The sequence below is a fragment of the Agelaius tricolor genome, unplaced genomic scaffold (assembly GCF_023055355.1).
Source record: "Agelaius tricolor isolate 1412-34295 unplaced genomic scaffold, bAgeTri1.0.p SCAF_2, whole genome shotgun sequence".
Taxonomy (NCBI): domain Eukaryota; kingdom Metazoa; phylum Chordata; class Aves; order Passeriformes; family Icteridae; genus Agelaius; species Agelaius tricolor.
This window is the reverse complement of record NW_027269262.1, coordinates 50,296,777-50,308,816: the sequence shown is the minus strand read 5'-3', so window position 1 is coordinate 50,308,816 and position 12,040 is coordinate 50,296,777. Positions and strand designations below refer to the sequence as shown.

Genomic DNA, 12,040 nt, shown 5'->3' with positions numbered 1-12,040 from the left:
AAAAAAGAACGTATGTGATCCCAGCTCCCAAAACTGACAAATTTACACTTGGATAAACTGGGGCAGCTTTCCACTGATTTTCAGTGCCATCTCAAGGGATGTCTTCCTTGCCTTCTGTGGTTTCAACAGAACATAGTCTGTTTGTTTGATCAGAGCTGGCACAGAGCAATTCGCTCCAGGTTTGTGCCCGAAGCATTGCCTTTCTCTGTTTCATGTGGCCACAACCTTTGTCTAATCCTCCAGAAGATCTTTCACAATAAGAATGGTAGCAGTGACAGAAGCTATTAATGTTCTGGCTTCTCCGTGTGGCAGTGATCTGCTCTGCAGATCAAAAAGAGCAGATATACGCTATCTGCCAGAAAAAGAAAAGCAATTACTGGTTTTGCTAGGTGAATTTTGTTTGTGAACAAACAAACATGCCAGAGGAGCAGAGTCCACAAGGTGCCAAAGAACAAGTGAGTTTTTATTTTTGAAATCACTGTAGCAGGTTGTGAAGGGCTTAGATTGAAAACCCAAAGACAGCAAATGAAAGAGCAGGGATGTGTAATGACTGTACACAACCACCCCCCCACCCAACCCTTGACTACGCTCAAGACATATGCAAATAAAGTGAAGTTTGAAAACAAAAAAAAGCAAGCATCAAGCCTGCAGCTTCTCTTTTGCCATCAAATTGTGAGTGTCTCTTGGCATCCTTTATGACATGGCTTTAGAGGAGGAGCAGGCAAATTGAGAGAAACACCTACATCTGTACATTATGATAGCCTGTGTTTGCCATAAACTGTGATTGGTAAGCATTTAACATATGGATATGACTTTTTTATTGCTGTATTTATAAATTTGTCTAGGGTGTCCTTAATTGATAGTGTTATACATAATATAAAAGCGAGTATAAACTCGCTTTTCACTGTTGTAAATTATTGTCTATAATCTCCTAGCAGAGGCTCAGGGAGGAGTTCCTGTCTGTGGTTTCCTGGAGCAGTTCTTCAGATCTGGCACTGTTTACTCATGGTTAGAAGGATTATCTGGTACAATGTGTTTTGTACAGGCTGGCTGGTCATGCCAAACTTTGATTTTTCTCTGTTGATGCATGGATGCATGGCTTTACCTGTAGTTTAAACTCATTTAACAGTTGAACATGTTCTTTAGAATGTATTCAGTATAACTTATGCACATACTCTTCTAGACTATGCAAAGGTCTAAATCAGATTTTCTATACAGTTTGTTCCATTCTCAACCATGTCTTCTTCAAGTGACAGTTTCTGTGCATTCTCTAATGAGATAGTTGTGCCTGGGGCGTAAGGTTTTTTCTTATTACATGAAGGGCTGTTTTTCATTGAATTGTTTTCATGCTTTAGAGGCACTGAGTAATGACCATGTGAATTTTCTCAACAGACAGCATCACAGTCTAATTTAAACACTATTTTCCAGTGGCCTCCATTTGGCATTTCATACTAGTCAAAACTTCATTCAATTTAGCAACTTCAACAAACAAAACACAATATAAGAACTATATAAAGCTATTAGAAAGCAACCAAAGGAGGGCTACAAGGAGGGTGAAGGGCCTAGAGGGAAAGCCATATGCAGAGTGGCTGGGGTCACTTGGCTTGTTCAGGCAGAAGAAAAGGAGACTGAGGGGAGACCCATCACAGTCTAGAGGCAGTGAAAGGCAGGTACTGCTCGCTTCCCTATGGTGACCAATGATAGGACCCGAGGGAGCAGAATGAAGTTGTGTCAGGACATGTTTAGATTGCACACCAGAAAAAGATTCTTCACCAAGAGGGTGGTTTGGCAGTGGAACAGGCTCACCAGGGAAGTGGTCACAGCACCAGAGCTCAAGTGGTGTTCGGTCAATGCTCTCAGGCACATAATGTGATCCTTGGGGCTGTCTTTTGCAGAGCCTGGGTTTGGACTCGGTCCTAGTGGGTCCCTTCCAACTCAGGATATTCCATGATTCTATGATTTTGTAACCAGTAGAGTTCTAGTAAGGTACTAACAGGCATTTTAGATGGATAAAACTCCCTGGCTGCTGAGCTGCTAGGGCTATTTTCCCTTCAATACACCGAGCGGCAGAGAACAAACTGAGCAGCTTTCGAGTCCTTCCCCATTGCCGGGCGGCCCCGCGCCGCAGGAGCACAGCACTCTCGTTTCTCTTTGCCCGGCAGCCCGACGCCCCTGCCTTGCTCTCAGCGGCACATGACCGCGGCCGGCCCGCAGCCGCTGCCCCGCCGCCCGTTCCTCGAGTGCCGCCCGCCCGCCCGCCGCACCAGGTAGGGAGCGGAGCGCCGCACGCTCGGGAGCGTCCCGCCCCCGCCCCGGCCCCGGCCCCGGCCCCGGTCCCAGCCCCGGTCCCAGCCCCGGTCCCAGCCCCCGCCCCGGCCCCGCCGCTCACCCGCGCCCGCCGGGGAGGCATGAGCGACGGAGCGGCCGCTCCGCGCCGCGGGTGAGTGCGCGGCCCTGCGCGGGGGAGGGAGGGCAGGCGGGAGACAGGAGACAGGCAGGGGACAAGCAGGAGACAGGCAGGCGGGAGAGGACAGCCCCCCCAAAACCAAAGATGAATTTATGGAAAGCTTCGGCGAGAGGGGTGCGCGGTTTCGGGATGGGACTGTCCGGAGCCAGGTGCGGGGCTCCGCGCTGCTGCCTTTCTGGCTCCGCGCTGCTGCTTTTCTGGCTCCGCGCTGCTGCTTCTCTCGTCCTGCGTTTTGCACCGAGGGATGGCAGCCAGGCAGCAGCTCCCCCTTCCCGAAGGCACTATCGGAGCCTGTCGGTCGCTCTGGAGTTTTAACATCAGAGGTGCGAAGGGTGCAGAGAGAAGCAAACTCACAATCTCTTTCCACATGTTAAAACTCCGTTGCCTAGTTGCGGTCCTGCAACAGAGAGTCGTGTGTGGAGAAAGCCCAGGTACCGCACAAAGTTGCGGGGTTCCCAAGACTCCCCACCTGCTGTAGATACCCATGCCAATCGCTCATTTAACAGCTTTTTGGAAAATGAGGCAGAATGATTACAAGCAAGCCCTGCGACCGTGCACTGGTTTTGCAAGAGTGGCGTGTCGCCCTCGTCCCTCCAAGCTGGCCGGCAGGTGCCCGATGTCCATTTGAGCTCCAGCCGGCCGTGCGAGCTCAGGTCGGGCAGCGTGGGAGTTTGCTGTGGAGATGCCGCTGTAAATAACCACTGCACGCACAGAACTCGTGTGTGACAGCAGGGTCGTGTGGAGTGGCTGGCTACAAGCCTGCGTCCAGCATGTGTGCTCTGCTCCTTGAAATTATATTAGTTACAAAACGAAGAATTTTTAAAATACTGTTTGACTTTTCGTACCGAAACCTTTGTTATGATTTACACTGCTATGGTTTTGAAGCCATAATCATGCCTGAAGCCCTGCTGGCAACGTGATCTGCAAAACCCACCTTGTGTCCTATCAGACACAATTTACTGTGTAATCTTGTAGCCCAGACCAGAGAATTTCCCGTGTGCCCATCTGTGAAACTAATGTGTGACCATCACATTAAAGTGGTTTTCTGTTGTATTTTGAATTTATCTAAGGAAAACGTGAACAACTACTCAAAAAAAAGAAACCTGTTTTGCAACTTTGATGGCAAATCTTAGCTGCTGAGAGGTCCCATTTCAGTTTCAGACCTGTCACAGCCATCACTCTGACTCATCTCCAGCCTTTAAATTTAACTGCATGCTGAACAAATAGTGGATGTTCAAGATGGTTTTGATATCTAAGTTGCTGATTCCCTTTGAATTTAAGTGAAAACTGGGCTCAGGGCTTAAACACAGTATTAAGCTTTTACTAACATTTATAGAGGGTTTTGCTGTAGGGAGGAAAGGTGAAGGCTTTTAAAAGAAAATTTGGCCCTGACAACTAAGCATTTTGCTTAGTGTTGAAATCATGGAAGAACAGACTTCTTCAAAAAAGGATTTTTATGGATTAAAAATAGATGTTTATATCATTAACTGTAACTATGGCTGACAGAGTTCTATGTAGCATGATGTTCTGGAAAAACAAAAACTTACGTTGATGAGCCAGCTTTTGTGTTTGAAGCATTTGTCTTGCATGCAGCATTTCTGCATTTTCAGGGCTGCAGATAATATTGACTGAATTGACTGCACGTGCTCTCAGCTGGAGAAACAATATGAGATCTACCTTTCATAAGGGGTAGCCTCCTTCTAGTCAGGCCCACCAGCAGTCCAGTAGAAGGTGTGATCTTCCACATGCACACACACTCATTCCTAAGGTGATTTTCCAAGATGTTCCACAACTAGTGAGAAGCCAACTGCATGATCTTATGACAAATACAAACACCTTTTTCTGCCCCTTTCTGGGATGAAGGTGAGTAATTAATGTGCTGATTTTGCTGTTCTCTGAGTACAGAAAGAGACAGTCAGGCACATTTGAACAAAGACATCAGGACTCACCATGCTCCATAAACCTACATTCCCCCCATAGTGCCCTTGGTGGCTGGAAATTTTTCAAAATTCTTGAATATGACACGAGAGCTTGCACCAGGGGAATGCAGGGTACTTCCCAGCTGAGCTGAGGGATAAAAGAGTATCTGAGTGCTGCTTCCCTTGTCTGTGCACCCAGGCCCCAGGTTTCTCTTCCATGGGCTTCAATGTATGTGTCATCCCTATGTTCACCTGGAACATGCCCAGGGAACTGGGAAAATGAGCTTTTCTCAATATGGATACAGCACTTATATCTTACTCAGGTCACTAAGATAAATGATTAGTGAGGAAGCAGTAAGAGAATCAGAGGTAAGCCTTTAAGTTTCAGTGTGAATCTGAGCATAGAGTTCAAAGGTAAGAACATCAAATACCTGTGAGCTTCAGCTTTGAGGGAGGCAATGATTTTGGGCTCCTTTTGTACAAAAAGTCTAGTCTAGATGGTTGGCCATTAACTGACTGTTAATATGAGATCTTACAAAAACATCTTTCCATTCATCTTGAGTTTGACCTAAAATCAGAAGATTGGGGGTATTACTTTATTCTCTTTTGAGATTCTGGCTTCACTTCTCTAGAAGAATTTGTCTCATTCAAGTGTCTCAGATCCCTTCATAAGCACTTTACAAGGGCCATTTTTAGGAGAGAAAGTAATTGTTTTCATCTGAGAATGTAGAGAACTGAGATAGAGCTCAAAAGGCCTATCCAAAATACAGAGTAAATTAGCATAGGAAATGAGTCAGGAAAACAACTTATTTGCTCCAGTCACAGCATTAAATTGCTTTTCCCTTACTCGCTGTAACTGTTAAGAAATTCATGGGCCATTCCTCTTGCAATGACTTGAGAAGGGCAGACATGCCTTTTATGCTTCTTTCTGATGTAACTGGTATTAAATATGCATTGTAGCTCAGTTACCGTAGATAACTGAGCATAAATTCATCCATCTTCCACTTGAAATTCTGTTCCCAAATGTAGCAGCTGAATATTCTTTCTTTTGTTTTCTACTTTTTGGATGGGTAGGATGTTTCTTGGTTTTGTTTTTAGAGAAGAATCATTTTAGCATTCCTTAGAAACTAATTAAAATGCTTCCCTTTTGGCTTATTCTCCTAATTTATTAATACTACAAATAACTTTTCTTTGGTGACCCACTTTCATAGGTATCTGAACATCTAGCAAAATTGTAACTCACCAGGAAGGCAGTATAGACTAATAAATAGCATCTCCAGACAGGAAGAAAAGCCAAGACATTTCTTTCTTTGCCATGCAGAGTTTTACACACCACACATGCAGAAAATATTGCTCTATTCCCCAGCTCAATTGGCGCCGTTAGCCCAAAAGAAAGCATTTTATTGATTACACGATTGATTTAAAGGTCAGAATGTAGGATTGCATCTATTCTCCTGTCTGAATTCAATTTCCACCCACTATCCACAGTGAAGAAACTGCTCTTTGCATAAATATAAATTGAAATACTGGTCTGTGTGAGTGTTCAAACAAATAAACTTTCTCTTCTAGCTCCCAGGGCAACTCCCCAACACTACACTGTCATCAAAACCACTAGGCTTCAACTAAGATGCTGCTTTTTATTGAATTATCTTACCTACTTTGTGAAAATCACAGATTCACGTAGAAAAAGAGGATACTCACTGATTTAATGAACATGATGATCAACAGGCCACTGGAAGTGGTAGAGCTATACAGCCTCTAAATCAGAAGCTAGCTAGCAAAGAGTACACTTAATTTCATGGTCATTTCAAAATACACAGATGTTGCTTTTTGGGAGCTGAAACTATGGAGAGTTATCACAAGGAGTGATTAATTACCCTGTGCTCTGCAGACACTCCAACTCTGGGCATTTTTTAAGGGCAGTCTGCTGTAAGAGTGTAGTCTGTGGTTGTCCCAGCCAAAGGATACTCAGTGTTACCACCTTCTCTCCAAAATAAGCTGAAGAGCAGCCCCTAACAGGAGAGCATAAGGTTTATTTGGTGACTTCTGATGAAGATTTGCTTCCTTTTCAGTAAGTGTGGACGTCTGTGTAAGTGTGAGAGAATTATGGTGGCGTTTAAAGGAGTCTGGACTCAGCCCTTCTGGAAAGCCGTTTCGGCGGAATTTTTGGCCATGCTCATTTTTGTCCTCCTCAGCCTCGGCTCCACGATCAACTGGGGTGGAGCAGAGAAGCCCCTGCCTGTGGACATGGTCCTTATATCCCTCTGCTTTGGACTCAGCATTGCCACCATGGTGCAGTGCTTTGGACACATCAGCGGAGGCCACATCAACCCTGCCGTGACCGTGGCCATGGTCTGCACGAGGAAGATCAGCCTCGCCAAGTCCGTCTTCTACATTGTTGCCCAGTGCCTGGGAGCCATCGTGGGCGCGGGCATCCTCTACCTTGTCACGCCGCCCAGCGTGGTGGGAGGCCTGGGAGTCACTGCGGTAATCACTCCTCCTCTGCCTCTTGATCTAGGCTAGCTCAGACCCTGAGAAAATAGAATCAGTGTCACGCAGAATGAGGAGAGCTCAGGTACAGATTTTTAACAGCTTGCTGGTTTATTTACCACATCCAGACAGGGCTTAAAGCTCTCCTTAGGACGGGTTTATGCAGTGTGATAGCTATAGCTGATCCTTTATAGAACCTCTCTTTCTTAGAACTTCCCCAAATCTGATGACAGCAGGTAATGTTAATTTACATACAAAATTTAAATAATATATGCGTGAAATGCCATTTTTAGATGGTCTGGGAAGGGGGGAAATTAATTCTATGCTATTATGATGGGGATTGAAAAAACATCAATTTAAAATGACATACTTTTGAAATAGATTGTGGCTTAGATTTCAGCTTTGTTCTAAACTAATAAGGAATGCCATCAGTTAGCCCTGTTGCAGGACTTATTAAAAATGCACTTGAGCCGCACACTGCTTAATTTTTAATTGAAATTTAAATTAATTAAGTCAGGGCTAATTAATGAATTTATAATTGAATAGTAAATTACAGTGCTCCCAAGAAAAAAAAATGGTGAAAGGGAAGTGCAGCATTTGCAAATCCCTATGTAAAAATAAACTATACTTCTGCAGTCTAACTTTGAAGTTCCAGTTGGATGTTACTGTTAAGCCTTCTGTTCTCAGTCCAGCAATGATTTTCCATGTTTCTCAAAATAAAAAAAAACATTTAAAAGTTAAAAAAAAAGGGAGAAGGGTGAAGAGGGGGGAATCTGTACCTCTAAAAGTTCATTGTTGTCTTTCACTTTGTACTATTTAGAAATACCATTCATTGAAGTACAATTTGTGCACGTGATGGTTTTTCTGATTTACAAAATCACCTTTTCTTCATTTCTGGTGTTTCTTTGCCTTCTTCCAGGTACACAGAGATCTTTCTGCTGGGCATGGACTCCTGGTGGAATTGATAATTACATTCCAGCTGGTTTTTACTATTTTTGCTAGCTGTGATTCAAAACGAAATGATGTCACTGGTTCGGTAGCTTTAGCAATTGGATTTTCTGTTGCAATTGGACACTTATTTGCTGTAAGTTAATGGTTTCTCTTTAAAAAATAGATCCCTTTACCCTTTATGACTACTTCAGAAGTAAATGGAAACTTTTGTGACCTTTAGAGCAATTACAGCTATATAGCTGCTGTATTCTTTATGGACCCATGCCAAAGCCCTTTGGAGTCTCAGGAGTGTCCCTTTGGGTAGGGTGTTGCACCAGAACTTTTCTGGCTGTTCATGTGATGACTTTTTTTAACTTAGTGTAGACTCAGGGGAGTGATGATATCTGTTGTAAAGAGGAGGAGCTGTACAAAACCAGGGTGGTCCCATAGAAACAGAATCACTACCTTCCAGACTTAAATAACAGGCAACATTTTCTCTCTGCTTTAGATCAATTACACTGGTGCCAGCATGAACCCAGCTCGATCATTTGGACCTGCTGTCATTATGGGCAGATGGGAAAACCAATGGGTAACTCTCCTTTCATACTTCCTTTACCATAGTGACAAACAGTGGTCAGGATTTTTCATACATCATTTGCTCCCAGTACATCCCGTAGAGATCATCCCCAAGGAAGACAGGCTTAGGCATCATCGTGCTCCTCATCTAGGACTATAGTGCAGCATGCAGCATGTTTGGAATAGCATCTTACTATTTCAGGGGCCATTTTGTGGAGGTAGTAGCTGGGGTAGAAGAGAAATCATATGAAAAGATCAAAACAAAAATGAAAAAAGCGGCCTAAGGAGACTGAAAGAATTGAACTGCTGGAAAGAAAAATCCTCCAAGGCAGATTGCAAACCCCGCTGGTCCTGCTGGTGAGGAGCTATGGAAGTAATTCTGTCAGCTTCACATTTCACCTGGTTCTGCAGCAAACTGGGGCAGATGTATAAAATGAGAACAGGGACCCTCTGTGATCTGGTTCCTGGGGGAGAACCTGCCTTGGCAAATGCCTGCAGTGAGAGATGAAGAGGTTGCAGTCTGGTATTTGCAGACCAGGCCAGATGTTACCTGCTTCAGTTTGAAAGTGTCAGCTTAGCCAGGAGCAGTTGTGCAGGAAATAATGTTATAAGCAGGCTGTGAATGATGCAGTAAATGTCTATAGCATCCAACAATCCAACTTACAAAAAAACATTTCATATTTTATAAGGGAAAGATGGATCACAGCTCAGCCTCACCTAATTATAGAGAGGGAAATCACTTCTAGAGACACTTTCAGTGCTGACTGGAAGAGTGCATATTACAGTGCATATAAGGATTTTCTTGATTTTTAAAGTATGAAGCCCACATTGCTCCCACTGCAGCTAAGAATAGAAATAGCATTGTCTTCAGGCCCTAAGGCTTCAATTCTGCAAACACGATACCATGTGTAACTTTGTTCCCAAGAGTTATCCTATTGAGGCAGATTTACCCAGTTATCAGTGGATGGCTTGTTCATATGAAAAACTGCTGTAGTTTTTCACAAGATTAATTATCCATACTCTGAGGAAGCCTGTAATTTATAACTAAAGCTATAAACAATAAACAAATGCACCATGGAGAAACTTGAAGGAGAACCTTAGTTACTGTCCTGGCCACTTGAAAAGACAGCTTTTTCTCTTCCTCCAGAGCAGTGACATTGGCATACCATTGACAGGAGCCTGTGGGCTTTGGCACCTACTAATGTTGCTGCACTGCTTCTTGTCTTGATTAAATGGATAGGTACCTACAAAGTTGTGTTATGCCCATTGTATTTGCTTATTTAAATTAGATTATCAGACTGCCTGTTGTGGTTGACTGCCTGTTGAATTGTGTAGGATTAAATGCCAAATTTGAAATATTTTGGAAACATAAGTCTGAAATACCAAAGCAGAACTCTGTGTGTACACTAGGAAGGGCCTTTGTGTGTACACTAGGAAGGGCTTTTTTTCCTTGAAAGTTCATTGTCATCTTGGTTCAAAATGCAGGAAGAAAATCACTTTTCTACAGAGATGTTTCCTTTGTGTATCTTCTTGCAAAGAGTCCATATTTGTGGTCTATAGGTGGCAGTGAGTATTGAAAAGTTTAGAAGAGGCTTCCTGTAAAGAAGATAGATCAATAAAACTTAACTTCCTGATAGATCAATAAAACTTGACAAAATTATTTCACTTCAAAGAAGCGGGCCTGCTTGTCAGCCTTCTTATCACTGTTAATTTAAAAGCTTAATGCCTGGGATTTTTCCCACCCCTTTTTTTGCAGGTGTACTGGGTGGGACCGATAATCGGAGCCGTCCTTGCCGGTGCTCTGTACGAGTACGTCTATTGCCCAGACGTTGAGCTCAAGCGCCGCTTCAAAGACGTCTTTGGCAAGGCCACCCAGCCCTCCAAGGGCAAGTACATCGAGGTGGACGACAACAGGAGCCACGTAGAGACCGATGACCTGATCCTGAAGCCTGGCATAGTTCATGTGATTGATATCGACCGGGGTGAGGACAAGAAGGGAAGAGACCCATCCAGCGAGGTGTTGTCTTCCGTATGACTAGCAAGAAGCACTGAAAGCAGAGAGCGGCCTGCTAGCACGTCCACAGATATCCTTCCACCCATTAAAGAAACAGATCTCCTCTAGACTGAGCACCTTCCACTTCTTGAAAGGTATGGTGTGGGCACATGCACAGAGTGGTGTCACCAAACCATACTCCTGCTCGGTTGGAAGATCAGGACTTAGCTATAATTAGGATTTCCCATCTATTATTCCAAACTTAGACTTGTTCCTAGTACCTTCCTTTCCTTCTTTCTGGAACAACCCCAAAGTCAAAAAAAAAAAAGAGATGAAAGCATCCTCCTTTAATAAAGCAGTCAATAATGAGATAGAGATGTGTAACATCCAGATTGACAGTTAAGACATACCAGGAAATGCCTATAGACATGAAGACCTACTTATCAGATTGTTCTTCTGACACTTAATTGGCTGTTGTCAGCACCGATTATAGCATCTTACCCATTAAGCCTTCTCTGCGAGGTTCAGAGACAGCACCAGCACTATTTAAGAGTTTTATCCACAGTCAAGCAAAGGAGTATTGTTTCCACTCATGTACATCACTATTGCCTTGCAGACTACCTCTGAAAAAAATGATATTTTAACAGGCTTTTAAGAAAAAATTCTATCAACCCATCAAATTTCACTCATCTGATTCACTGTATAAATACATTACCTTCATCCCCAAGAGTAAATATGCTGAAATGGAATGTTGAAGTGTAGGGTAATAAGGCTGCAAAGCAGCTGATTGTACTTCATGCTCCCTCTTGTCATTGTCTATCTGGTGAAACATTCTCCTGAGGTTTTACTATTGACCATTCAGTGTTAGCAGACTCTCAAGGTCATGCAAAGAGTATAAAGGCTTTCCTGTTACTTAATAACTTAAATAAGAGATATCAGAAGAAAAGAAGGCATATCTGTTTTCAGTGCACTTGTTTGAATACACATTTCTGTGCTAATTTATGTAAACTAAAGGTTTAAATTACTTACCTATTTTCTTACGAGATGGTTGGAGATAGTGTTTTTTTAATTTATTAGTAATGTAGAGGGGTTTTAACTTTTAACTGTATTGAGACACTGATTGGGAAATATTTTTTTATAACAGATGATAAAAAGATGACTCCTTCTGGCTTTTTGTTGTAACTGATGCCTAACTATTTGAACAGGTTCCCTGCTTGTTCCTGTGTTCATATAGTCATAAACTACACCTCTGGCAAAGGTTTCTTTATCTGTTGTTAGAAAAAGGTTCAAGTGCTTGCAGGGTGTTTTAGGGGCAAAAGGACATGAAATATGTTTGGTAAACAGTCTTTCCCCTATAGAGGTTTTTGCCAGACAAAATCACCCCAGCAGAACATTTCTGTAAAGCTTTTGCTGACTTACTGCTTTTGTTTCTGATCAGTGGCTTTGAGTTTTACAATATGCAGCTGCAGAGCAGTCAGGAGCATGGTATTATTACCGTAATTATATAGTTTTTATTTTTAAATTGAAAACCTATCCCTGCTTATTTAGCAATAAGAGAGGAAAAAAAAGTATTAGTCCTGACTGTGGGCTGTATTAGCCTCATCTGTTCTTTGACATACTCTACATGCAATCTTTATTACAGGGAATTAGATGTTTCTAATGAGA

The 12,040-nt window shown here is 43.0% G+C and overlaps 1 protein-coding gene across 2 annotated transcripts; it reads left to right on the top strand.

The window, feature by feature from the left end:
- The first annotated feature begins 1,911 nt into the window (after positions 1–1,911).
- Positions 1,912–11,109, top strand: AQP4 (aquaporin 4). Of its 2 annotated transcripts, none has more exons than XM_071418617.1 (5): positions 1,912–2,267; positions 6,459–6,873; positions 7,796–7,960; positions 8,315–8,395; positions 10,139–11,109. In XM_071418617.1, exons 1-5 carry the CDS (start codon positions 2,194–2,196, stop codon positions 10,415–10,417), a joined length of 1,014 nt encoding a protein of 337 aa, XP_071274718.1. In that variant the 5' UTR covers positions 1,912–2,193; the 3' UTR covers positions 10,418–11,109. The 2 variants fall into 2 exon arrangements, with proteins under 2 accessions (XP_071274718.1, XP_071274726.1); XM_071418625.1 differs by lacking the exon at positions 1,912–2,267 and adding an exon at positions 2,294–2,440.
- The last annotated feature ends 931 nt before the right edge of the window (positions 11,110–12,040 follow it).